The following is a 25,834-nucleotide window of genomic DNA, read 5'->3' on the forward strand; positions in this document are numbered from 1 at the left end:
TGAATAAATGTATACTGACTTTTCTGTTTGATAGCTGCAGTCAGAGGGCAGGAGTGCTTTTTAGGAGAGCAATGTGAAACCACTTGATCATTGTGAGTTACAAATGTGAAAGCTAATGCCTGTTAACTGTAAATTGAACCCTTTGACTGGAACTGCCTTTCTACTTGCAGACTCTGGCAAAAGAGCATCGGATGAAACTTCTGCAGCAACAACAGGAAGTGGCAGGTCTCTCTAAACAGCTGGAACATGTCATGAATTTTTCCAAATGGGCAGTTTCCAGTGGGAGCAGCACAGCACTACTGTACAGCAAACGCTTGGTAAGGTTAGGACGATACCTCTCTCCATTTACTCTCCATTTACTTAGAGACTATAGTCAAGGCAGATACGCACGCCCACGCTTGTCAGTAACACTAGGGAATTAGACTTCCTAATGACTTTCTACTAATTGGAATATTTGTATATCATTTTTCATGGTTTTCTCTCAAACATAAATAAAGAATGTTTCTAATAATGTAGCTCCCTGGTCATGATTCTCTCCTGTTACACTGCCATAGAATTGTTGTAGATCTGCAGAAGTAGGGACAACTCCTTTTCTCTGGAGTGAAAACCATGAGGCCGTGAAACACTGGGAAAAATGTTGCATGTCCTACATCATCACTGAGGTTCTTTTCAGTACTTGTTAGAGCTTCTGAGTTCAGAGAAAGATAGTATTTCTAAATTGTAGAGTCTGATATCTAGCATTTTAATGTAAAAATCAATGTATTGCTTTGTTCTCTCAGACTCATCTTCCACTAAAAGTCTTAAAAAATTGATAAAACTGAATTGAGCCTTTTGCTTGTCTGTGCAGAGTTATAAAGCTAAATATTTCAATGCAATAAGGAGACTTAAGATCTGAGTGCATGTGGACTCACTAAGCTGACTGCTCATGATGAACAGAAATCCTAAAAGACTTGAATTAAAAGACAAACAAAGAGTTGACCATGATTTGTCCAGAGGTTACTAGATTGTGCTAGCCTGATGCCAGAAATCTGTGGCAATGTTGAGGAAAGATGCTAGATCCCTTTTTTTCCCAATTCTTATAACAGGATCACAAAGTTTTTTCTTTTTCTCATTGCTTAGTTGAGAACCTACTGGGGGGCGTGGCAGTGGGGTTTTTTGTTTGGTTGCTTTTGGGGTTGGTTTGGGTTTTGGGTGGTGGTTTTTTTCTTCCCTTTTTTTTTTTCTTTGATACCCATTAAAATTCTGCAGGCTATAGCAGATAGTGGAATATTACTTGCTTTTTATCAACTTCAAGTAGTTAAATTCATTTGGCCTGCCTTATACTGCCTCAGCAAGTCATATTTTTTAATTGCATAGATGTCATGCAGTGGAGCGGTTTAGATTGCCTAAAGAATCACCTCCAATGGTATTAATAAAAAAAAAAGATTTAATAGGAACTTACATAAAAGCGTGACTTCACAGAATTCGATGGCAAGGTTCAGTCTATTACTTAATACATGGATGAAATGCACAAAGGAAAATTAAGTCAGAATCAAACTAAAATTATGTATACAGAGACCAAAGATGCAATAGGGTAAAAGAGAAACATACAAAGAAAAATTGAGTTAGAATTGATTTTTCATGATTTTTACAGAGATTGGGAATGTAGAAAGGTAGGGGAGACCCTCCCGTTGAGCCACGAGGTTCAGAGAAGACCCCTTTGCTTTCTGAACTCCTGTTGGAGTCTAGGTGCAGCTGGATCAACTCCTAGTCTCAGACTTGGGCAATGGTTTATATCTAAAGGGATTATGAGTATAATAGCAGCCCGGGATTCATTCACAGTCAAATAAAGCTCACGACAGTAATTTAGGTGTAGATTTGAAAAGCAATGTTTGTAATATACTTGCTACAGAATATTCAGGTTAGCACACACATATGGATGAAGTCACTAAGAGAAATACTTGTAAGCGAGTACAAGAGGTATACCTGTTAAAAATTCCCCTTGAGCTCAGTGAAAATATTCACAGCAAATGCTTCGTCATCTTTCTCAACGGGCAAAGGGTTGAGCCTCAAGGAGTGGAGGGTATCAGCCCAAGTCTTGCTGGCTTTTGGTGACAGACCTCCGATCTTCTCAATCAGAAAAGTTTGTGAGCTCTGAGAGGCGTCCCGCTCAGAGGGAGCCCATTGCGGTCCAGGAGAGCTCAAAGGGTCTCGCTTAGTACCGCGCTTTATAGGCTTGGGAGACGATTGGCTTTAGTCATCAGCAAATTACTGGGATTCCAGCTGTGCTGGTACCATTTTGCATGAGTTACGCTTCAGATAAGGACGGCTCCAGGGCTGTCGGAGAATGAGTTAAGATTCAGATAGGGGCTGCTCCAAGGCAGTTAGGAGAGGACTGAGATATGTCCCAAGGTTGTCAGGAGAGAACAAGTTATCTCTGCTCCTGTTCCCCGCCTCCGCTGGGCAGCAGGAGTCCTTGGAACGGTCAGTACAACTCCGTGTCTTAGCCATGTAAGAGTTCCTGGTACGGTCAAGGGACGCTTAACCGCCCAACTCGTTACAGTTACGCTAAGGGCTAGTGAGACGTCTCGAGTTTGCAGGTCAGCCCGGAGAGGGGGAAGGAATGCACCACCACAATAGAGAAAAAGGGCATCAAACTGCGTCATGTAGTTTGTAACTGCTTAGTGTTGCTGCAAAGACTTCTGTTATGTGAGTAAGAAAACAAGTTATGTTGCAGGCATCTTAATCTTACAAACATTATGTAGTTGAAGAAAAAGACCATCCAGCCCATAAAGCCTCAGCAAATGAGAAATATTTTTCAAAAGAACAGATGAGCTTTAGGGTCCTGGTTTTTTGCTGAAAGTTGGTGTTATTTGGGCACTGAGTAGGTAACCTGTCTGTGGATATCTGGAAAATCTGTTCCTGAACAGTGATGCATAGAGGAGCGTGTGAAACTTCTGCTCCAGCATATCCAATGACGTGAAACTAGGAGGGAGGAATGCCCAGCAGGCTTAAATGCAGAGTCAGAGCTAGGAGGCAATGTCTGGAAGACATCAGTTTCCCAGCCTAGTCCTCTAGTGTGAACAAAACACTGGTAGCTACTGCTATTACTGACAGGAGGTAACTAGTCTACTCATGAGTTTGTTTACAATATACGTGTGCGCACAGTAGGAGGAATATATGGAGCAAACTATGACAAGAATTGTGTGCAACCAGTATTGCTGACAGGACAAAAGACTAGAATTTCTATAGTGTAATATACTTGATTTTGGTAGTGTACACAGAAATCCTAGGAAATCTATAATCAAAATAGTGCACATAAAATTTTCCATGGTCATTAAAAAGATTTAAGTCTTGCTAAATGTTTTTTGTATTTGGTCTAAAACTGACCTGCCTAAAACTGAAAGAAAAAACTTGAAGCTCTTCTAAAATTCCTGTGTAAAAGATAACTAGTATCATTTTAAACAGATGATTTTGCCAAGTATGTCTTTTGAACCTTTCCAGGAAATAATCTATTAGTCAAGAAAAAAACCTGTTGAACTCTTAAGTTTTTTCTGTATCTGCTGTGTGTTATTCTAAAATTAGTGCCTGTGTTAGATATTTCTACTGAAACAACTGCAAGAAAATATTTTCTTTCTAGGAACTAGATAAACACTGAGCATTTGATAGAGTATTCTGCTTGTGTAATGTAATCATAGTGCAGTCCTTTGGAACCAAGGAGTTGGAAGAGTCTGAAAATACCTGTGAATCTGAGAGTTTTCAAAGATGAAGTTTATAAAATCTCTTCTTTGGGTTTCTGAAGAAAACTTAAATTTATTACAAAGGACAATTCCCTGTGATGATACTTGTTGCCAAAAGGATGAGTTTCATTTCTTTGGAAGAAGACTGAATGGGCTAACACAGGTTTTGGGGGGCTTGCAAGTAGTTCAAGTCATTGAATGTAATGACCAAGTTTGTGGAAGGATATGTATTTCTACAGGGGAGAATGATTAAATTTTTTTTAGGTTGTAGTTGATTGCTTTTTAAAACTACTTTAGGAATAAGGGAAAGATGTTAAGAATATCTCTCTTATTTGTAGCTTGGACAAATTTCTCTGTCTTTCACCTCAATTCTCTAGGTGCTTGTTCAGGGTTTTTTTGTTGCTGTTGTTTTTTGGTGTGGTTTGTGGTGTGGGTTTTTTTTTGTTCTGGGTTTTGGGTTTTTTTCCAAGACTTTTTATGCTGTTTGGATACATGGCTCTGGCCCCAGAGAAAAAGATAATCTTGTTTTGTTCCTGTTTCAGATTACATATCGACTACGGTATCTTCTCCGAGCAAGGTGTGATGCTTCACCGGTGACTAACAATACCATCCAGTTTCACTGTGATCCTAGCTTCTGGGCTCAAAACATTTTCAATCTAGGTATGATAAGGTTTTATTAGCCCTTTGGCATCTTCATCCTATTTTGAAAGCAGCTTGCTTTCTGTGAAGATACATGACCTCCACACTATTAATTTCTTGGCTTACTTTGTTAGATTTATTTCCTTACCTGTAGAAGACATTTAAAGTGTATCGTGTGGGAAGAAGTATTATTTATGAGTACTTATGATAAAGTATTAACAAACTTACCTTGCTTGAATGGTAGGTGTGATGGTGACACTAGCAGCTTTCAGTTTCCTGGACAATACACATGCCTTCTACCTTCTGAAACAAGGAACACAATTTCTAACCCCTACAATGTGTAACAGCTCTACCAATGTACAGAGAGGTGCAAGTGTGTGTTTCTCTACAAAGGCAGAGAAAGAAAGTGTTAAGGCAGTGCTTTAAGGTGAACAAGCTCCTTTCCCCACACACCAGGACATTGGATGGTAGCAGGGAAATTCTCTAAGTTCCTTCTTTGTAAATAATTTTGTTCAGGAAAGAAATCAAAAGTGAATCTCTTGTTTCCAGAAACCAACTGTCAAGCTGTGTGGTGATAACTGTGAACTGCTGCTAAATTGAGATGATGCTTGTCAAGAGGGGGCTTTTTCTTGTGTTTGGTTTTGGGGCTCCTTTTTTTTTAAATTTGTTTATTTAATGAGCTGCTGAAATATGTTCCCTTAAATTCTGAAAATTGCTACAATAGAAATGACACCTCTGTAGATCAGCATAGGAGTTCTTGTAACAGTTTATCTATTTAAGTGATAGAGAAGAACAGATCACGTTTATCTATCTGGTTTCAGAAATCGCAACCTTTAGGCTGTTAGGTCTGTGATCAGACATTGTTCAGTTTCTGTAGATAAAGCAGATTTAAGAACCACTGAAGGAAAAATAAAACAAGGTCTGAGTAAAGAAACAAGTTACTTTGGGAATGGCTTGAATTCTAGTCAGGCTGCATGTTGCTGACAAGGTGATAGCATCTGTACACTAATAGGATAGCTCTCTTATGGATTTCAGAATGTATTTAAGAAAAAAATACAACATTTGAAGTGTTTTAATTCCACAAATTGTATGATAACCCATAGTTTTCTAGAATAATAAAAGGGAATCATTCTCTATAGTTCCTTTGAGTAAGTAGCTATACCATAGATGTTAAGGCTGGAAAGATTTTTGAAGATGTAATTAGACTTGGAGAGAACAGAATGAAAGTGCGGTATGGGTTTGACAGTGGATTGTAGAACAGTCAATAGCGTTCTTTGTCAAGGTAATTCCTATTCTAGAGAAAGAAAATAAAACAGATCTATTTTGACTGTAGTGAAATATTTCATATAGCTGTATATGCGAAGCAGTATTATTCATCTGCATTTTTCTCTGCTCATTTTATAGGAAACACTGACTAGACCTGTTACAGGCTTAATAAAGGGTATTAGGCAATAGGTTGGTAGGTTTTTTTTGATTTTGTTTGGCATATTTAATATTTTTATTAATGACTGATGTGGTAGAATCATAATTAAAATGTATGCAACACCAAAATTACCAAGTGTCAATATGAAAATAGTATTGTTGTTAGCTTTCTGCCCTACTCTGCACTACAGTATGTTGGCTGGCCTAGACTCCCTCTGTCCCTACGTCTACACAGGAGACTAGAATGATGCTACTTGCATAGCTTCTCAGCTCTTGGGATGAAAAAGAGGAATATAAAATACAAGAAGTTTCCTCCTCCTTCAGATAATCTACCCCAAAATGAGCCGGGCTAGGCTGCACAGGATCCACAGAGACTGATGGATATGAGAAGTGGCAGAGGGTGATTTCAAGTTCTGCTGTAACAGGGATTGTCAAACTGCCATGTGGTGTACCTACCTCAGGAGGTGAACTCTCCTGGGAAGCAGCCTTAAATCTCTGGGAGAGAAGGGAGTATGAGGTGTCTATCTCCCACTTGTATTGAAAAGCTGTTGTGCAACCTTCCACAGATTATTGAAATTTTTTAACTCTTGGTCTCGGACCATAACTTCCCCTACTTCACTCTATTTTAAACAAAGAATGTATCTTTGTCTTTTCCTGTACAGTGTGCTACTTCCTTGAATCAAATCAAACTTTGTTGTAGTTGGAATTCATGTGTCTTGGATGAGGTAGCCAGAATTTTACATGACAGATTCATGTCATCACACTATATGCCTCTTCGGATAAAATCTCTCACCCAGCATTAATCTCTAAAAGTTACCTGTCTAGTCAAATTTCTGAGTCAGTGGAGAGAAATAAAACATCTCCTGGAGGTGCTCATCACATCCTAGAATTGGTGGTGTGTAGCAACTGAGAGTATCATTTGAGAGTATTCCATGATGTTGACTCAGAGGCCAGAAAGGATCACAATACCTTTAAGTTTTATGATACAGTTAAATTTTTTAATCAGGTGATTGGATCAGGATACTCTTTCCCTTTGAAACTTTGCTCCCTTGCTCTTCTGGAGAGGCCAGGACACCTTCCTAGGAGAATCCACTGTATAGAGGAGGCTGCAGCACAAGACAGTTTGCTATAAAATGGAACCCTTTTTTTTCAGGGAAACAAACAAAATAAATGGAGTCCTCTACCTCATGTTCATCCATTCTTTACATTACAATAATGAATGACGACCACATGGTATAAAAGGAACTCATTGTGAAAAATAGCATTTCTGCTAACTGCAATATTTTGGTATTAATTTTATTTGTTTTGTTTAAACTAGGTTCTTTGGTAATTGAAGATAAAGAAACCCCGCCACATATGCCCAAGAGCCCTGTGATGGAAACAAACTTGCAACCACCAGGCAGCTTACCCTCAAACCAGCTGTCTAAGTTTCCAACACAGATAAGCTTAGCTCAGCTCCGACTTCAGCACATGCAGCAACAGGTCATGGCTCAGAGACAGCAAGCTCAACGCAGAGCAGGTCCAGTAGGTTTACCAAATCCAAGAATGCCAGGAGCCATGCAGCAGCCTCCTGCTTCTCATCAGGTAAGTTATGACTATTTCCAGAGAAGACTGTCTCTCTCCCATGGCACTGAAGGAGAAAGTATAGAAAGATAAGAAAAAAGAAAGAAATTAAGTCTAGATACATAACTTCAGATAGCTTCACCTTCAGCACACAGCTATGTAAATGGCTTAGGGAACATTTTCTTTAGTGAGAATTGAATGGGCATTTTAAACTTGTCTGGCAAAATGTGTGATAGCACTCAGCCTGTTTTTATTCATTTAAAAAAAAAATCATATGGTATTCAACCATATATAGTGCTGAGCTATATATTTTGTATTTTTGTCAAATGATTAAAAAGTGAATTTGTCATTAATTTTTTCCAAGGCTTTTTTGCATAAAATTCTGTGATTCTCCCATATGTCTTTCAAAGTTGGAAATACTCTCACTGGCTCTTGTGATGTATCTGTATTTACTGTATCAGAATAATTCAAACCCATCTACTAGGTTTTGGTTTTAACATTGAAAATCAATGTGTTGTTTGACCAATCAGATAAATGGTGTGGTACTATTTGTTTGCATCTAAGTAGTTAAGATTTTCAGAAGTTTAAAAGGACCACTTGGTAAAAATTTCTGGAACATTGAATAGATATCGGCTAACTTGCAGAATTGTTTGTTTGTTTTCATGCAGGCACCTCCGCGCTTGATTCATTTTCAAAATCATAGTTCCAAGTCTAATGGTTCGGCTCTTCCTGCACAACAGATGAGATTTCCCCAAAATCAGAACCTACCAAGGCAAGCAATAAAGCCCAGCCCATTGCAAATGGCATTCTTGGCACAGCAAGCGATAAAACAGGTAGAGTTTCTTTTCTTTTTTACTGGCCATATAGAAATAAAACATCAAATGCGTTTTTTTATCATCTTGCATTTCTAGAGTGCTTTTCAGGTAGAACAGAGACTACATTTTTCTCTATGACAAGATGCCCACAGTTTTCTTAATGAGATAACTGTCAAATTTCTTTCATTTTGACAGTTCTAAACAGCTGAAGCATTACAGAAGTGAGCCACTGTGTGTGCTATGTAGGTGTTTCATTTTCTTGTTTGTTATTACTGTGATTTCTGGCCACATGCAAAACTTAACGTGGCCATGGTCTGCACACTACAATCAGTGACAAGACAAAATAGAAAATCCCACTATTTAGCTTGATGCTAGTGACTTCACTAAGAACCAGGTAAAAGCTTGACTAAAAAGCTATACCTGCCACCACTTTCCAGAGTATGCCAAATCTGAACTTTTACAGATCAGGAGAGAAAACAAAGTTGAGACCTCTGCTGAGTTAGACTGATCAGTACCCAGCTAATAGCAGCTGAACTGGGGCAGAAGCAAACACATCATGTTTTCTGGATGTTCAGGAAGGCAAATCTTTATTAAAAAGCATATTAACCCATGAGTTGTTAGGTATGCAGAAGGAAGGAGAAAATCTTGTCCCTAGAGGTAAGCAGGGAAGAATCAAATGAATCTGATCTGTGACCTGAGAAGTGGAGTAATACCATTCATGTTAGCAATGCTTATGATGTCAGAGAACTAATTCCAACTAAATTGAAGCAAGCTGTACAATATCTAAGAGAACCTGTAGTAACAAAAAACAAAGTCACTTCTAGTCTGTGCCTCTGAAAAGGAATATTCAGCTGTCTGAAAGCATTTCTTTCAAGTATTTTCATTATCTAATAATGTCTTTCTGAACCTCGAAACAGTAAATAGAACAACTGACTAAAAAGGAATTGAGCAGAGTCAAATTTCACCTACAGTTGCCATAAAATTCCATTAAAGTCACTGAAAACTGCATATGTCTAAATGAGAAAGAAATTTTGTCTGACTTGACTGTGCACTTCATATCATGGTGTTAAACGTATACGTGGGTGGAGATCCAGTCAGCGTTTCAAATTCTTAATCACTTTAAGTTGTTAAGGGAAGCACAACATCAAATACTTGGTGGCGTCCAAGTGACACTATAGCTATTTACTTAATAAAGCACTGGAACAGTTGTGCATTCAGCCTATTATCTGTAATACTTTTACTGTGCTAAAACTGTTATGTTTCTCCCACAACACTGTCAATGCAGCATGAAATATTAATAGATACTTAACATTAAGATACAGCTTTGAATTGAAGAATTCACATTTATTTCTTCTACCCGTAGTTTTCAACTACTTGTCATCTTCCCTCGTCTTCTAAGATTGGTTCTTGAAATTAGATAACTTCAGAGTAAATCAGGATTTTATGTTTGAATTCAGCTTCCTGAACTAAGCTGCTTGTTTAACTGCTGAGTTAGAACCAGTATATGCAGTAGATGTGATCTCTTGAAAAAAAAATAATGCCGAATTGTGGATTATTGTCTTTTCTTTTTAGTGGCAGATCGGTAGTGGACAAACTTCAACTGCCCTTTCAACCGCAAGCAGCACAACATCTACTCCATCCAGCCCCACAGTCACTAGTGCTGTAGGATGTGATGGGAAGACATATGGTCCCCCTGTGATAGATCTGAGTTCTCCAGTGGGTAGCTCCTACAATCTACCATCTCTTCCTGATGTAAGTGTAACATAAGAGCAATGGTTTATGGATTCTATTTTGAAGTAAGTCTTAAAGTTTGTGAGAAGTAGAAACCTTTTAGACTGAAATTCTTGCTCTGTTTTGTCAAAATGAGACAGTTCTAGAAAACAACAATGCAGGATTGCCTACATGTTGCTGGCAATATTCAGAACTGTTCTGGGAGCCAGCTGTTAGGACAACTAAGAAAAATAACATTGCAGGTTGTAATTGTAATTGGACTTGTTTATTTGGATGCTGCCTATTTTTTCCCTAGCCCCCACGATGATACTAACAAAAATGAGTTAGCTTAGTTTTCGTTCACCGATGTCCATAGATAGCACTGGTTTGCTGATGGTATTTCTGGTAAATATTTAACTTTTTTTTTTAATATATTTTTAACTCATTGAAAGGGCTATCTTAGGTAGGTAATAATTGTTGGTATACTGGCTGTCTTCCTTATATAATTTCCTTTTGGTACTTCTTTATATATCCTTTAACATGCCTGTGAGCCAGTGATGGAAGGAGCATCATAAGATCTTTTCTTAAGTTCCTAAATTTCTTTTTCGTAGCTTCTTCTGATTGGTACGTGTTTGTCAGAGTCCATGTTAGAGCTGTTGAGTTTTAGTCAGTTGACTTTATTCTTCCAAATAGTTGCCAAGCCTATTTTTGTGATCTAAGGTTTGTAGATATCTGAAACGTCATGGTTTTCTAGTCACATCTTGCTGTTACTCCCTGTTTCTCCCACCTGTCTTTTGTTCTCACCAGTAAAATATTAAAGTGTTCTATTTTTCAAATAGAGTACAGAATCACAGTATCTGTCAGGCTTAAGGTGAACTGCACAACACGATCATAAAACTACTGAGTCTGTGAGACATTTCAGCATACTGATTTTTGTGCACAGTGTTATGAACTCTTCTACTTGTATTTGGTTAAGTTTATGCTATTAAGATACATGGCCCAAATCACTGTAAATATGCTGACCTAGCAGAGGCTTCTGCATCCACTTCGGATAAGTCTAGCTTATAAATAGAAGTTTCAGTGGTCAATGCAGTTGATAGCAGTGGATTTGTGAGGTGTCTGGATAATTGAGAAAACTGATACCAAGGTGACCTGTTTTCTTATCAAACATGATCTTATATATTGCAAACCCCCTAACGTTTCAAAAGGTCATTTCTCTTTTTATCAAACCAAAATGTCTAATTTTTACAGAAAGTTAGAATGGTAATTTGGGAGCCCCTAAAACGGAGTGCAGTTGTCTGGCCTGGGCTGTGGGTGGAAAGAGCAAGTGTTGGTTTTCTGTTTGCATTTTGAGTCCCACATGCATAGACCTTGCCCAGAAGGTATGTAGGATAGATAGAATTCAGTGTCCTTTGAGGTTCTTCCAGTCCTGTTCAACACTAGTGGATTAATGGGTGGTTTGTGTATTGCTTACTATCTTTTTTAGAGTATATAACATGAGCATGTCAAAAGAAGGTATAGAGGTAAAAATTCATCTCCTGCTTCAGTGTGTGAAAGCTCCCTGTCTGATGTAAGTCTCCTCTGTAGCTGAGGGAGAAAAATTGGCCCTTACAGAATCATCTGATCTAAAAATGAAGCACTGTCTGGATTTGGCCATTTCTTTTCTTTTTAGAGAAAGCAAGATGACCTGTTTTAAATTAACCACCTCACTTTTTGGATGGCTAAAGTTAGGTGAAATGCATTTTGGTCTTCGCCTTCAAAATAAGAGTATGGCAGAGGCATGGAGTGGGTGGTTGTTGTTGGTTTTGAGGGGTTTTGTTGTGGGGGTTTTTTCCCCTCTCAGCACTAACTGCTTCCCCTCTCTTACACACCTTTTAGATTGATTGTTCAGGAAACATCACACTGGATAATGTTGTAAGGAAGGATGGCACTGCAGAGCAGAATCAGCCAAAACCCCCTTCGAACAGAACTGTGCAGTCACCAAATTCATCAGTACCATCACCAGGCCTCTCAGGTAATTTGAATGTGGTGCAATTATCTGTTTAAGTGGTGTAATGGAAAAATCTAATGTGGCAATGTTAACACTGATACCAGAATTAATTACTTCTGGTTTATATCAAAGATGAGAAATACAAAAATGAAGACGAAGTTGTAGGAAACCCTAGTAGAAGGTAAAGTTGAGACAATATTTTAGCACTGTGAACAAAAGTAAGTGGCCAGATCTTAAAAACATGGAGGGAAAAACAGTAGATTTTAGCAAATTGCACAGAAATCCATAGAAGAATGGCATTCTTAGGGATATGCCAAATTAAAACCTAGAAGCTGTGGTAAGAGGCAAGTATTTGAAAAAGCAAGATAGGATGTTACAGGAGACAGTGACTATAAATGGTGACTTGGGAAGTTCAGCTGGATATTAGAAAATCTTTTTCACTGGAAGGGTAGTGCAGCCCTGACACAGGTTGACCACAGAAGTTATTGTTATGGGTAGCTGTCCTGCTTTCGGCTGGGATAGAGTTAATTTTCTTCTTAGTAGCTGGTACAGTGTATTTCAGATTTAGTGTGAGAATAATGTTGATAACACACTGATGTTTCAGTTGCTGCTAAGTGGTGCTTATTCTAAGTTAAGGATTGTTCAGTTTCCCATGCTCTGCCAGCAAGCAGGTGTACAAGAAGCTGGGAGGGGGCATGGCCAGGACAGCTGACCCGAACTAGCCAAAGGGACATTCCATACCATAGAACGTCATGCTCAATATATAAACCGGGGGGAGTTGGCTGGGAGGGGTGGATCGCTGTTTGAGCATCAGTCAGTGGGTGGTGAGCAATTGCATTGTGCATCACTTGTATTTTCTTGGGTTTTATTACTCTGTCTTTTTTGTTTGTTTGTTGGGTTTTTTTGTTAAATTCCTTCATCATCATCATAATCATCATCATTATTAATTATATTTTTATTATTATAATAGTTATTATTATATTTTATTTTACTTTAGCTATTAAACTGTTCTTATCTCAACCCACGAGTTTTACTTCATTTTTTTCTGTTCTCCTCCCCTTCCCACTGGGAGGGCGGAGGAGTGAGCGAGCGGCTGCGTGGTCCTTAGTTGCTGGCTGGGGTTAAACCACGACAGTGGCCAAGTGTAGGGGACCTGAAGGAGCCAGGGGATTCCTGTCACTATGCCTGGTGGCAATCAGCAGCTACTCCTTACTCCCATTTCCCAGTCTGGCCTGTAATGAAGCTATGTGAGCGTGAGTTCCCAGTAAGCACTCGTGCAATGTTCGTGCACTTGCGTGGCGTTCACGCACTCGTGCAGATGAGCTGAGACAGTTGGATAATGCGTTCACGGGCAGCACACAGAGCCCACTCTGGTTTCTCAGAACCAATGCTCAGTGAAAATTCCTTCGCAAGCCTTTCGGCTGTCTGGTCCCCAGACCTTTGGTCTCTTTCATATCTGGTCCCCAGACCTCTTTCTACTCATTAGCTCGTCTGGCTTAAAGCTTCCTAGCAGATCTCCTAAGAGATCTGCTAGAATTTAATCAGGTAAGACAAAACAAACTGCAGTGGTCAAGTGGAGGGGTCAGCCAGGCAAAGGTACTGACCCATCAGCCTGCTTACATGCAATGGGCCCGTTTTTACTCCTCTCCTTCCCTCTATTATCCCATGCTTCTCATCCTCTCATGAATTTGTATTAAATGAGATACGAGTTAAATAAATGACACCGCAGGAGAAATTTTCCCCAAAACTTGTGTACTTCTGAGTCACATCTCGGACTTGGCACAGACCTGTGTTTTGTTCTAACCCGATTTTTCTATCCCAGCAGGAGTCAGTGTGACAAATATACACCCTCCAATTCGTTCACCCAGTGCCTCCAGTGTTGGGAGCAGAGAGAGGTAAGGAAAGAGTGGGAGAGAAGGAAATGTAGCTTCCACCTCCATAGAACATGCCTCAGTGTCTTCTCTCATTAATGCGTATAGAAGTCACTGCCTCACCTTCTCTGTTAACAGGCCAGGCCTGATGGTTATTACAGCACTCTTTGCATTCTAAAAGTAGTGATTTCATTTGTAATGTAGTAATAGCACATCTAAAAATGTATTAGCTCTGTAAATGATGGCTAGGTTGGCATTATTAAAAGAATGCCAATTCTAAATTAGGTTTTAAATTCAGAAAAATCAGCCAAAGGAAAAAGTTGCATATTGAAAGTCCTCGTGAAACTATAAATGACTTCAGATTAAGGAACTGATGTTACAAAGAGGGTTATTAAGAATTTTCTGCCATAATACAGTTAGTTAAGTGAGTACTAGATACCTACTGAGTGTCTACACAAATGTTTTTATACCTTAGTGATGGAATATTAATGAACAAATAGGTTTACACAATGTTGTTTGAAGAGTGCAGATCCATTAATGTGTTCCAATAAATTAGAGCATACATCTGACACAAGATTAATTTTTCACGCAGAGAAAAATCAGATGACATTCATCCTACTCAAATTGGAAATGCAGATGCTTTTTAATATAGAATACCTTTTACTGTATTCCATTTACATGGTAAATTCTGTGAAGGACTCTTATGAACTGTTTAAATGTTTGAAGAGTTTTTTACTTGCATTTAAAAACTGTGATTCTATCTGCTGCTGCTTGAATTCATTTTGTTAGATTTAAAATTCTTCATTATTATTAAAAAAATGGCTGGTATGTTTTAGTTTGTTTATGACTAAACACATGAAAAAAGGACAGATCTAGTTCTAAAAGTAGGGCCCCAGTTTTGGTAGAGCTGTAAGGCTGGAAAACTCTTCCAAGAAATGTAAATATGTGTTTTATCTGGCTTCTTCGCTTGTGTGGTTTACAATGATCAGTTCAGCTCTGGAGAAACTCTGGCCTTCCCCAAAATACAGCTGTGTCTCCTCCAAAGTGGGATAATGTTCAGTCGAAGCACTTTTTTGTGTATGACCTAAAAGAAATGGAGATTATTTGCAAGTCTTGCACTAATGGGAAGTCAAACCATGAGTAATTCTCTCGTTCTGGAACTGCACCATTAAATTTTCCCTTTTTGTAATGCCTTTTCAACATACACAAAAGGAAGTAAACTTGGATGTCGTATTCTATAAAAGTAATACTGTAGTGCTCAGGATTCAAAGCAGCAAAATGGATTAGCATCCTGAGGTCTCAGAAAGCATCGCTGTACAAAAGGTGTCCAGTTCTGACTCTTAATTTTCTTTTTTCCTGCTTCTGTCTGTCATTTACAGTTCTGGCTCCTCCAGCAGGCCACCAGGAGCTGATTCTACACACAAAGTCCCAGTTGTTATGTTGGAGCCGATCAGAATTAAACAGGAGTCAAGTGCACCAAATGAGAACTTTGATTTCCCAATTGTTATAGTGAAGCAAGAAACAGATGAGGAATCCCGGCCTCGGAATGTAATATTAACACTTATAAAGATCTCCTTTCTCTTTGGTGGAGGGTATTTCGCATTTATGGGGAATAAAATAATTTATTAATATTCTGTTGGGGACTTTTGTAGGGGAAAACTAAAAAGCTAAATAAAAGGAAGAGGTGAAATTCAGAATCAGACTAGCTCTAATGCCAATTCAATTAATTAACTGGTGTGATCAGACTGCTTTTACCCATTGAAAACCTGGGAAGACAGGAAATAGCTTGCAAACATCAAATTTTCATGTGGTGCTAGGAAGTGTTTCTAATTATAGTGCAGTAATATACACAAATAAGGTTGCTAGAGTTTGGGGGTATCGAAGATAAGTTTTGGTTTTTTATTTATGTTGCAAGTTGTACGGCTGCTTGCATGTAAGTTTGTAATTCTGGTCAGTTTACTTGTTAGGTTCGTGCAAATTCACATAAATATTATAATCTGGCTTCCTTTTGTTTCTTCTTACAGGCGACCTTTTCGAGAAGCATACTTACTTCATTGCTGTTAGATAGCAATCATAATTCCACTTCTGATGAAGCTGTCTTAAGAACAGATGCACCGGACAGCACAGATGATCAGCCAGGGATACTGCAGGAGAATACATCCAGTGGGAAGACAGGATGGATAGGTTCCTCCCACATCGGGGAGGGCAGAAAAGAGGATGATCCCAACGAAGACTGGTGTGCAGTATGTCAAAATGGAGGGGAGCTCCTTTGCTGTGAGAAGTGTCCCAAAGTATTCCATCTTTCTTGTCATGTTCCTACGTTGATGAGCTTTCCAAGGTAATTATGAGCCCTTCAATTCCATCTAAACTTGCATTAAAAGGCATAAGCTTTGTATTGTGAAGCCCAGTACGAGAAGCTTCAGCCTCAAAGGAAGCAGTGTGTTCTTGAATCCAGAAGTTTTATTAATTGGTGAAAATTGGAATTTGCTTTGAAACTCCAGTTTCACTTTCAGATTGGCAGTCACAATGATAAAACTCTTCGCTTATTTGGCAATTAAGCAAGATCGCTTACATCTAGGGCATCTATTATTAAAATTGGGCTACAGAATTACCAATCTGTCATAAAATGTTTAAAGGATGACATAAAAGATTTACATCTCTTTAATAATAATAATACAAAACTTAAAGAAAAATCTAAGCTAATATAGTATTAAATATATTATTATCTGTACTGCCAAACATGGCTACAGTCCAAGCATGGGATGTAGCAACTGGCGTCTTCTAGTAACATCTTGTTCAGTGTCGAAACAAGCAGTAGGCTTTCTTGATTGGCTGTTACAAAACAACTACTCAGTTTCTTGAGTTTCAAAATGCACTCTTAATAGGTTGTTGTTATAAGAATTACTGGCGTTTGCTTCTGGAATTAGTGTCTTTGATTAAAATAAATGGCGTTTTGCAGTGTTCCAATGTGGAAATGCCATGCAATAAGCTTATTAGTATTACAGGATAAAAACATCTGTCATAACACGCACATTGTTTAATGCTTTTATAAATACTAAGTTTTCTTATTAAATATCAGCATAGTTTGCTGGTGTAAAACATTGGGATAGCAACTTAGTTTAGTACATTGATTATCTCTGCGCTACTCTGAACAAGCATACTTCTGCAAGCATATCTACTCTTTTAAATGTCACTAGAAATGTCACATAAAAATATTTCTTTTACCTTTTGAAACTACAAATTACAGGGGGGTTTGGGTTTTTTCCTTGGGTTTTTTAATAAAAAGATGCTATGTTACAGCTTTGTGTCATAAGAAAAACCCCAGTAAAGTTACAGTGAGCACTTAAGCTAATAAACATTTGTGCCTTTCTGACAAGAAAAAAAATAATCTTTAAGCAGGTAGATAACTATGTATTTACAAGGCTTTGTTCCTATTAAAATTAAAGTTTCAAGAATAAGTCTTTAACATTTCTCTTTTTTACTGGATCATTCTGTGGAAACTGAGATGATGTCCAGGGGCAAGGGAGCTAAAAGCAACTTTTCTGACAAATGTTCAGCTTTGTAAAGGTGCATATTGATACAAGTGCACTGTGTTCCTGGACTTCAGAACCATAGTTCGCTTAATTTCCCTCCTGGTTTCAGATGTATCAGGTTTGTGTTCTCATCTCTGTGGGGTTTTTTTACAGCTGTAACAGTCTCCTTAACAAACTTTGGTCTCTTGTTCCTTCAAACACACAAAATAATTCCTTTATTATTATGTCAGAAGTGTCAGTCTACTTCTTTAATGATTGCTTTTTGTTCTTGCTTCAGGTGGATAGAACAATTTCCCCTATAGATTTACAAGGTCACTGCATCTTTTTTTCCTTCAGTCTAACCCACCACACTCTTCTGGATTCTTGGATATTTAAATGCATCGTTCCTTCCATCTTTCATGTGTTTCCTGTTTTGTTGTATCATAAGATCTTTAGATCGTGGCTTGTATCTATTTTTGTGTATCTGCCAGCTCATTTCTCTGATGCTAGTCCAAGCACAGAGGTCACACTGTCATATAAATAACTCCATCAAGTTAAGACATTAGAAGGTAAAAGTCTCTTTGAAGGAAAATACCCATTATTCACTACTGTATGCTACAACTAGCAGATGATGGAAATCTTTGGATTACTCTGAATAAAAAGCAGTAAGATTTTTTTTTTTAACTTGGAAAGTCTTGTGCCTTACTGTCGAAATGAACTAAAAGGCACTGCAGAAACTATTTCCTATTTACAAAGATCTTATAATAATAACATACCTCTGAGTAAATACACACAGTTAGATCTCATAACGGGTTATTGCTGAATTCTGTCTGCTACCTAAGAAGTACAATTCAGCCCTCTTGTGGTTATCTGCAAGCGTGCAAGTTTCTTCGTTTGTGGAGAACTATATTAAAACCATAGACTGACTCTTCATAGGTTTTTTAAAAACTTTGAGGTTCACAAATTGTATCGGAGCACCAGTGAACATAGCTTGCAGAACTAATTTTGTCACAATCTTATGCTGTCATTTAAATCTATAGGGTTTTCTTAGACTAACTTATAAAATTGGGAACATCTGAAAGTTTTAGGGAGTGAAGAATTTCCAGTTTTCCAAAAAAATCTTGTCAAGGGTAATCTATGTAGAGTAGTAATATGTTGTAGATCAAGCTTGTAGAAAAAATATATAGTTCTCGCCATATAACACTAACAATTTTCCTTCTGTTCGGCCTATACAATTCCTTCAGTCTCTCTGTAGTTAGAAAACAGAACTCCTAATAGTGCTTTGCTTGAATCCTATAAGTTAAAGTGAAAAATTTCAGTACTAACAACAGGAGACACTGTTTGTCTGTTATGACAAACCATTTTTTTGTTATGACACCAGTGCTGTTAAAAAGGAAACAAAGTTCTAATAAAGCATTTTTACCAGCAGTCTCTGCCTTTTGTAGGGTTTAAAAAACCAACAACAACAAAACAACGCACAATGCAGGAAAAAACACCCCACAGATGAGTAACTTATCCAGAAAAATGTGGAAAGCCTTTTGTCAAGAGTGTCCTACATCACTGAGGTCAATGTGTCTGTTTGTCTTCTTTAGTGGAGAGTGGATTTGTACATTCTGTCGGGATTTGTCCAAGCCAGAAGTTGAATATGACTGTGATAAACCCGCTCACAGCTCTGAAAAAAGAAAATTGGAAGACACGGTGGGTTTGGCGCCAATAGACCGCAGGGTAAGGATAAAACGAGTACTGTCATCTTGCTGCTTGTGTTCTGAAACGTACGTGTCTTTTAAAAAGTGGTGGTAGAAAAGAAGAATTAACTTCTTAAATAAGCTCTGAGATGATAACAGCCTTCAAGTAAACATGCTGAACAACACGTGATGAATGTCTGAGAAGTGGCTGTGATCTGGTGCTCTGAACTGGGACTGTGTTCTAGGAATTACCAAGTGCTGTTTCTAACACAGCTTTCGTACACAGTGACCTTGCACTGAGACTTTTTTTTCTTTGTGCTTTCCAAATTTGGCATAGATTGACGTTATCAACTAATGGTTTTAGTCATTAAAGCACTTTGTCAACATCCTTTTAAAAAATTAAGGTGGTTCTTTCACAATGAAGATATACAGAGATACAATACTGATCCTGCAGAGATTAACACAAGTCTCTGGAAATAACAGCTATCCTTTTGCAGCTTTGAATAGTCTGGTGGAAAAGCTACAAAGCAAGCAGTGGGTCTCCAACTTTTGTTTTTCCCTTAAACCTCAGAGTTAAAAGAAAAAAATTGTGCCTTTGAGCAGACAGTTGAACTGCTTGACAGAAACTTTTGGATTCTTGGGGGTTTTCTGTTTATTGTTCTTTTTTCTTTGTAGTTGTTCTATTATTATTTAAAACTTTTTTTAAGCAATTTTGAGCTGTATTGGAAACTTTCAGCAGTGTTTTACTTGGTTTCACCTGGCAACTGCTGTAAATACACTGAAATTAGTAATTTATTGGCAGTCATAGTCTACCTGTAGAACCATTATTTACATGTGTTGCTATCTAAAAGGCAAAAAGCTAGCTGTGTTTGTATTTTGCTTTAAATGTAAGTTATAAGTGCTGTAAATATTCCGATAAAAGATCAGCAAGCATGAAATCACACAAAACTATCATTAGAATCTCTTTCAAGGATCAAGATCCGGTTTAATGTATTTGGGTACACAAAGAAAAGATACCGCTTCCCACTGCTAACAAAAAGCACCGTAGCCTTTGCAGTTACAGAGCAGTTATACCCAGATGAGGAATAATATGACTGCTATCTCTGAATATTTGTAAAGCAGCGAGAGCCATGCATGCTCTTTTATTCCCTGGAATGTCTGCTGGGCTCAGCAAATGCCAAATAACGCTGTTAGTTACTGTATGAGGTTTCATAGCATGCATTTGAGAGTTGATAATGATATATCTATTGCAGAGAAGGAATACTGTAGGCCACTATTTATGACAGTTAATCTTGCTTCCAAATAGAGTTTCCGTGCTCACTGTCCTGCTTAGGGGCTGAGGGAGTACTGAGCATCTGTTTGGTATTTTCTGTAGTTTGTTATTTTAGAACAGATCATGTAGGATTCTGTAATTACTTGGCTATCAATTTTTCTTGACACAGAAGTGTGAAAGGCTGCTGCTGTACCTCTACTGTCATGAAATGAGTCTTGCTTTTCAAGATCCAGTTCCTCCCACAGTATGTACCTCACTTCCTTCCATTTTATGTTAGTAGCATAACTGGCATGTTTCTAATGGATTTTTTATGTCCCATCACGGTCCATTATCAGAAGTTAAGGTTCCCATACATTGAGCATATTAAACATGTTTAATTTTATTAAAACTGTCTGAAGGGGAGTTAAAAGATGAAGCATTGGGTTGGAAGGGGATTTGCTAGTAAAATTCCCCAATAACTGATTTTGCTTAATACTTCAAAAATAGACAGAGAAAGTAAGTTCTAACACTGTCTGCTGACTTCATAATGCTGAGTAATACCACTAAAAAGGTAAATTGGGATATGTTTGGGTTTTTTAAAAATTACCTGATTTTGAGATTTAAGAGTACTCTGTAGTACTAATATGAAATTGAATTTCTTATTATTAGCTTGAAGTTTATTAGTTTAAAATGGTAAACAATACCTGGGTGCATTAGAAGTCCAAGGATACACAGAAGAGTTACCAGCGTGATCAGATGAAAAGTACCTCTCATGTTCTTCAAGACAAGTCAATGGGAAAAGAATTCATGAATAAGTAATATGCTCCTATGCACCCTTTTTATTCCATTTGAATAAGAATTCTTCTTTTGAAGAACATTTCATAGAATTCAATAATAAAAGAGGGCACAAGAGATTAATTGATTAATCATATGATGGTCATGTATTACTAAATTCAGGTATTATAGCATTTCTCTTAAAGTGTGAATCTAGTTAGAAAGAAAGTATAAAAATATTATCATTGGATTTCATATCTTATTTTCTAATTTCTAATTCTTTCTAAAGAAAGAATAAATCTTAATTCTACAACCACAGGTTTGAGATGCCAAAATCATTGATAACTCTGACATTTTCCACTGTTTCCAAGGTCATACTCCATGACCAAAATTCCTTTTGAGCAACCCATGTACTATCTCCATTTGAGTGGGTTGCCAAAGTTATCATATTGTGGTCTTGAGAGTGAAATTGAATACATGGCTCATTTGATTCCATCCAAAAATAATGTCTAAATTGTTTGCTCTATCGTATGTAGTCAATGTAGGTGGGGTTTTTATTTGTTTTTCTTTTATTTTAAAATAAGCATTGGGAGGAGTATATTTTAGCTAGCAAAACTAGCATACATCACTTATTCCAGAAACTGTCTGCATGTATGTTAAAAGTACAGTTCTTACATCTTAGAATCGTACTTTGAAGATGAGACTAAATCTTGCCCTCTCCCTCAGAGCTAAAGGTTTGTACAACACTAAGTGATGAACATGACTGCATTCAGTAAAAAAAAAATTATTCTCCATGTAGGTTCCTGATTACTACAAAATAATCAAAAAGCCTATGGACTTGTCAACCATCAAGAAAAGACTTGAAGAGACCAATTCATTCTACACAAAGCCGGAAGATTTTGTGGCTGATTTCAGACTGATCTTCCAAAACTGTGCTGAATTTAATGAGGTTAGAAATGTAGATACTTTATCTGATTTTGTAGGCTTAGTTGCTTTCAGGAAAAATGTAGTGGAGGTAGAACTTACAACACAGGAATTTATTGTATTAAACTTATTTTGATGATGAGACTGCAGTGAAAACATAGATCACATTTGAAACTACTGTGGTGTTAGATGACTGTGAAGTGTAGATCCTTCCATAGAAGGAAGGAGGATTGTAACAAACATGCCAGCTGAATGGCAGGACAGCAGGTAAAGAATAGGACAATTGTTTATCAATTGTGAGCATTTGATTTAAAAATTGGGTTTAATCCCCCTTGCCTCAAATCTTAGATTCAGTGGAATTTTCATTCTGGGAGGTCTGTACTCACCCTTATGATTTCTAGTTGCATGCTGAGTGATTGTTGTTATCCCTCACAGCACTTAAGGGAACACTGCTGAAAAAGGGATGCAGGTAGTGCGCGGACCACGAAATGAGAGAGAATTACACTGGGAATAAAGACGTCTCTAAGTGGCCTCAATGGGGTTCTCATCCAGTCACCCTTGATAGCTGGGAATACTTCCTGCCATGGTGACCTCTGCTTCAGGAAACCGATCAGCCATGGTGGCTATGACTGGCTTTGGGACTGCCTAGTCTTCCAGGTTACAATCATCATCTATCCTAGTTTCACCTTAATTAAAAAAGGTCTATAAGCTAGAGAAATTCTAGCGTTTCAAGCAGTTGTTCCAAAACATGTTTAACATCCTACAGGCTACTTATATATTTCACAGCATAACCCAACTTTTTTGTGTCAGGATTTAAGAGGTTTTAGAATCTCTTTATATAGCTTTCAGAACCCAGGCAGTATGGCTTTTGCAGTTGGCTTCTGTGATAATCCATCAGAGAAAAAAGTCATTGGGAGTGTTGGCCAAAAGATCTATCCTTGCCCTCTGTTTTGCAGGCTTGTGGTCTTTGGGACCATGTGTTCCACAGGTGCCGTTCTTACTGCTGATTGTTTGGGGGTTTTTTTGTAGTTTGTAAGAGCACCTAAAAGACCTAATGTGATTTAAGTATAAAGCTGTTTCGTGATGCATTGATGTTGTTAATTCACCCAACAGCCTGATTCAGAAGTGGCCGATGCCGGCATGAAACTTGAAGCGTACTTTGAAGAACTTCTAAGCAACCTTTATCCTGAGAGAAAGTTCCCTGTACAACCCAACTGCCAGAGTGAAAAAGATAATCCAGAACTTACTGATGAGTCAGATGATGACTTTGTACAGCCCCGGAAAAAACGCCTCAAAGGAGAAGACCGTCAGTTGCTTAAATGAGCTGCATGTGTTACAATGGAACGTTTTTTAAAAACTAAGAATATTTATCACTGTTAGTTGCAAAAAGGGGAAAAATCATGACTGCTTTGACTTGTAGGTTTGTGGATATTTGCTAGACTTTCTACCCCTTGTCTGAAACACAAATCTAATGGAGATCAAGGCATATGGAGAGCTTCTCTGAAGTTCCAAACTTTCATTGTACTTCTGGAGCAGCACAGAAATTGCCATTTGCGTGGGGTGACAGCTGTTTAACTTTACTTTGAGGAAGAAAAGAAGTTTGTATAGAATTGAACTTTAAAACATTACATGGGTTCAACATGTGGCTTCCTGAGTTTGAAGAAAATGTGATCTCACCAGACTTTTAATTTTACCAAAGGCATGTGGCTGGCCATGATTTGATTTCTTTGTACTGTATTTAACACAAGCCATGAAAACAGATGGTGTAATATTATTGTCCTGCAATACTGACTGGTACAATTAAAGTGTAGTTGCCCCCAAAGAAGTTGCTGGTAATTTTAAAATGTAAGGGAGAGTGTAATTAAAAATAACTTAAAAAAAAAACAACAACCCAACCAAAAACAAAAAAGGAATTTGAGAGTTTTTAATGGAGGAAGTTAAAGACAGAATACTTTGGTTTGTGCCATTTTTCTCACCGCCAGCAAGAAACAGTGGTATTCCTGTACTATTTTGTTTAACAGGTGTCTCAAGTTTGATGTACCTCTGTTTAATGGAGTTGATGACAAAGTCTCAAGGGGAAAAATGTTTGCTTGCAACTACCACTCAGTCTTTGTGTGTGTTTAGAGAGGGGATAGAGTATCCCTTCTGTCCACAAGCAGCTCTTGTTGTTTTTCCAAATTTCTAAATATATTGTTGTCAGAATGCAACCGGTATTGTTATTCACTTGGAAGTACACAAGTTTGAAGAAGTGGAGGAAAAAAGAAAAGATATTGCTCTTCAACCCTTCATCTGCCCCTGTTAAAATCACCAGAAGGTGAGGACAGATTACGTTTTTTGTTCTGTCGACTTTCCAGAAGCACTGACAACAATATAGATGGTTGTTTCTGCCCTCAAAGATTGCAAAGTTAGAGAAGTATTTGTCTATGGTTGCTGGAGCTGTTGGTTTACACTCTTCATCTATGTCACCTTAAATGAAAACCGAGGTTTTGGGTGAGCAGGCAGTCTTTTGTATTAATTGAGCTCTGACTGTGCCAGAATTTTGCAGAGGGAATTGTGAAGACGTGCGAGTGTACACAGGCCTGCTTTTGACTTGCTTTGTAGCACTGATGTGGTGCTGTGGATAGATCATTGAAGAGACTAGATACAAGTGCTGCTTGTGCCTCCCTGCTGTGTACATATGCACTCAGAAAAAGGCCCTTTTTTTGCCTCTCACCAGATGAGATACTACCCACCTGTCTTTGTCATAGGGTGGTACTGCCCACTTAAATGTAGCGGACACTTCAAAAGAACACTCAGTTCTGTTTGCAGCAGGCCTTTGACATAGCTTTTGAAATGCCATGGTCACGCAGTTGATTTTTAAGCTGCCCAGAGTAATGCATTTATTTTCCCTTTTTCCTTATTTTCTTTTTTGTTTTGTTGTGGGGTTGGGGGGAGGGGTTGTTTGGGGTTTTGTGCAAAGTTTTTATCACCTGAAGAGAGTTGCTTGTAGCAGGAGTTTTCCTATCCCAGAGTACCAGAAAAAAAGGAAGAGAGGTGAAGGAGCAGAACAAGATGGTGAGGGAGACCATTCTAACAAAACGGGTGTGATCAGTGCACACTACAGTAGCACAGACTGAAGAAATAAGAGGCACTGCCATTGCAACATTTGAAGTCTTAAAGATCTAGCAATGTCTAGAAGTCCTAGATACCTTGTCACCAAGTTTAACAGTGCTTCCAGAGGAAGGTGCTCTGTGGTTCTCCAGACCGTAAGTTGCAAGCACAGATTTATTAGGAGGCTTAGTGCATTTAGAGGTGAAGTTGAACACCTATACATCTTCAGACTAAAGTTGTTCTCCCAGTGTAAAATACTGGGGAGAGGAGTGTGTCCAGTTACTTATCTGTCTGCTGTAAACTGTTTGAAAATGTCTCTGTTTAAACAATCCACTGGAAAAATCTGACTCAACTTTGATTTTGTGGTCTTGAATGTCACCCTAAGAATCTTAAGAAATTGTCACTCCAATTAGGTTTGAGGTGTTAAATTTAACTACTTTAATGCACATGGTATTTGCACAAATAGTTGAGGAATGCTGTTTTATTTATAAAGGGAAGTACTATATTCTTTCAAGCTGCTATGGCAAAGACCATATCTACTTTGTGTATTTTCCCCCCTTTGCCTCAACCCACGGAGTGGTGGCTGGTTTGGGGGGTGGGGGTGTGTGTACACTAACAGCAAAGAGTCTTCATCTCACTTCACAGGACAGGCACAAAGCATCTATTTATTGAATGATAAGAAAGGGAACGTCCTTGAGAAATTTGCCATTTGTCTATACAAATCATAGCTCTTACACTGTTCAGTTGCAGTTTTTAATAATGGAAATGATATGGAGAAACAATCAACATCAAATGCAGCTCACAGGAAATGACAGATTCCAAAGGTTTATTTTTCTTTCTTACCCAATCCAACATCAAACACTTGCTT

The 25,834-nt window shown here is 38.0% G+C and overlaps 1 protein-coding gene across 1 annotated transcript in view; it reads left to right on the forward strand.

Annotated features, from left to right (window-relative positions):
• The window catches only part of TRIM24 (tripartite motif containing 24), a gene marked incomplete at its 5' end in the record, with an annotated part of 64,795 nt that extends 41,008 nt beyond the window's left edge, over positions 1-23,787 (forward strand). Inside the window, 13 exons of the mRNA XM_010566355.1 lie at positions 171-317; positions 4,262-4,379; positions 7,099-7,364; positions 8,012-8,176; positions 9,731-9,910; positions 11,747-11,882; positions 13,681-13,753; positions 15,109-15,277; positions 15,754-16,067; positions 18,834-18,966; positions 20,369-20,443; positions 21,752-21,901; positions 22,990-23,787. Coding sequence (XP_010564657.1) covers positions 171-317; positions 4,262-4,379; positions 7,099-7,364; positions 8,012-8,176; positions 9,731-9,910; positions 11,747-11,882; positions 13,681-13,753; positions 15,109-15,277; positions 15,754-16,067; positions 18,834-18,966; positions 20,369-20,443; positions 21,752-21,901; positions 22,990-23,199 — 2,136 coding nt within the window. The remainder of the gene's footprint in view (positions 1-170; positions 318-4,261; positions 4,380-7,098; positions 7,365-8,011; positions 8,177-9,730; positions 9,911-11,746; positions 11,883-13,680; positions 13,754-15,108; positions 15,278-15,753; positions 16,068-18,833; positions 18,967-20,368; positions 20,444-21,751; positions 21,902-22,989) is intronic.
• Positions 23,788-25,834: the final 2,047 nt, after the last annotated feature.

This window comes from Haliaeetus leucocephalus, unplaced genomic scaffold, assembly GCF_000737465.1.
Source record: "Haliaeetus leucocephalus isolate CR32 unplaced genomic scaffold, Haliaeetus_leucocephalus-4.0 Scaffold206, whole genome shotgun sequence".
Lineage (NCBI taxonomy): Eukaryota > Metazoa > Chordata > Aves > Accipitriformes > Accipitridae > Haliaeetus > Haliaeetus leucocephalus.